Raw genomic sequence first — 308 nt, 5'->3', positions numbered from 1 at the left:
AAGGCGGGGCCCACCGGGCGGCTCTGGGAGGGGCTCTCCCAGCCCCGGGCTCTGCTGCGGCCCCGCTGCCGAGTCCCCGCCTCTCCCGCAGGTCAGCATCCGGAAGCTGCAGCTCCAGATCTTCCACATGTGGCGGTTCTACAACTTTGCCCGGATGCGGAAAGGGGCTGACTCCTTCCTCTTGGAGTCCAACTACAACTATGTCAACTGGTGGTCGATGGCTCAGAGCTGCGTCATTGTCCTCTCCGGGATCCTGCAGCTCTACTTCTTGAAGCGCCTCTTCAACGTGCAAACCTCCAGCAGGCAGA

At 62.7% G+C, this 308-nt stretch overlaps 1 protein-coding gene across 1 annotated transcript in view; it reads left to right on the top strand.

Annotated features, from left to right (window-relative positions):
* Positions 1 to 304, top strand: part of TMED6 (transmembrane emp24 protein transport domain containing 6) — a gene marked incomplete at its 3' end in the record, with an annotated part of 2,241 nt that extends 1,937 nt beyond the window's left edge. The window contains exon 4 of the mRNA XM_009572159.1: positions 92 to 304. Coding sequence (XP_009570454.1) covers positions 92 to 304 — 213 coding nt within the window. The remainder of the gene's footprint in view (positions 1 to 91) is intronic.
* Positions 305 to 308: the final 4 nt, after the last annotated feature.

This window comes from Fulmarus glacialis, unplaced genomic scaffold (genome assembly GCF_000690835.1).
Source record: "Fulmarus glacialis isolate BGI_N327 unplaced genomic scaffold, ASM69083v1 scaffold22632, whole genome shotgun sequence".
Taxonomy (NCBI): domain Eukaryota; kingdom Metazoa; phylum Chordata; class Aves; order Procellariiformes; family Procellariidae; genus Fulmarus; species Fulmarus glacialis.
This window is presented reverse-complemented; position numbering and strand designations above follow the sequence as displayed.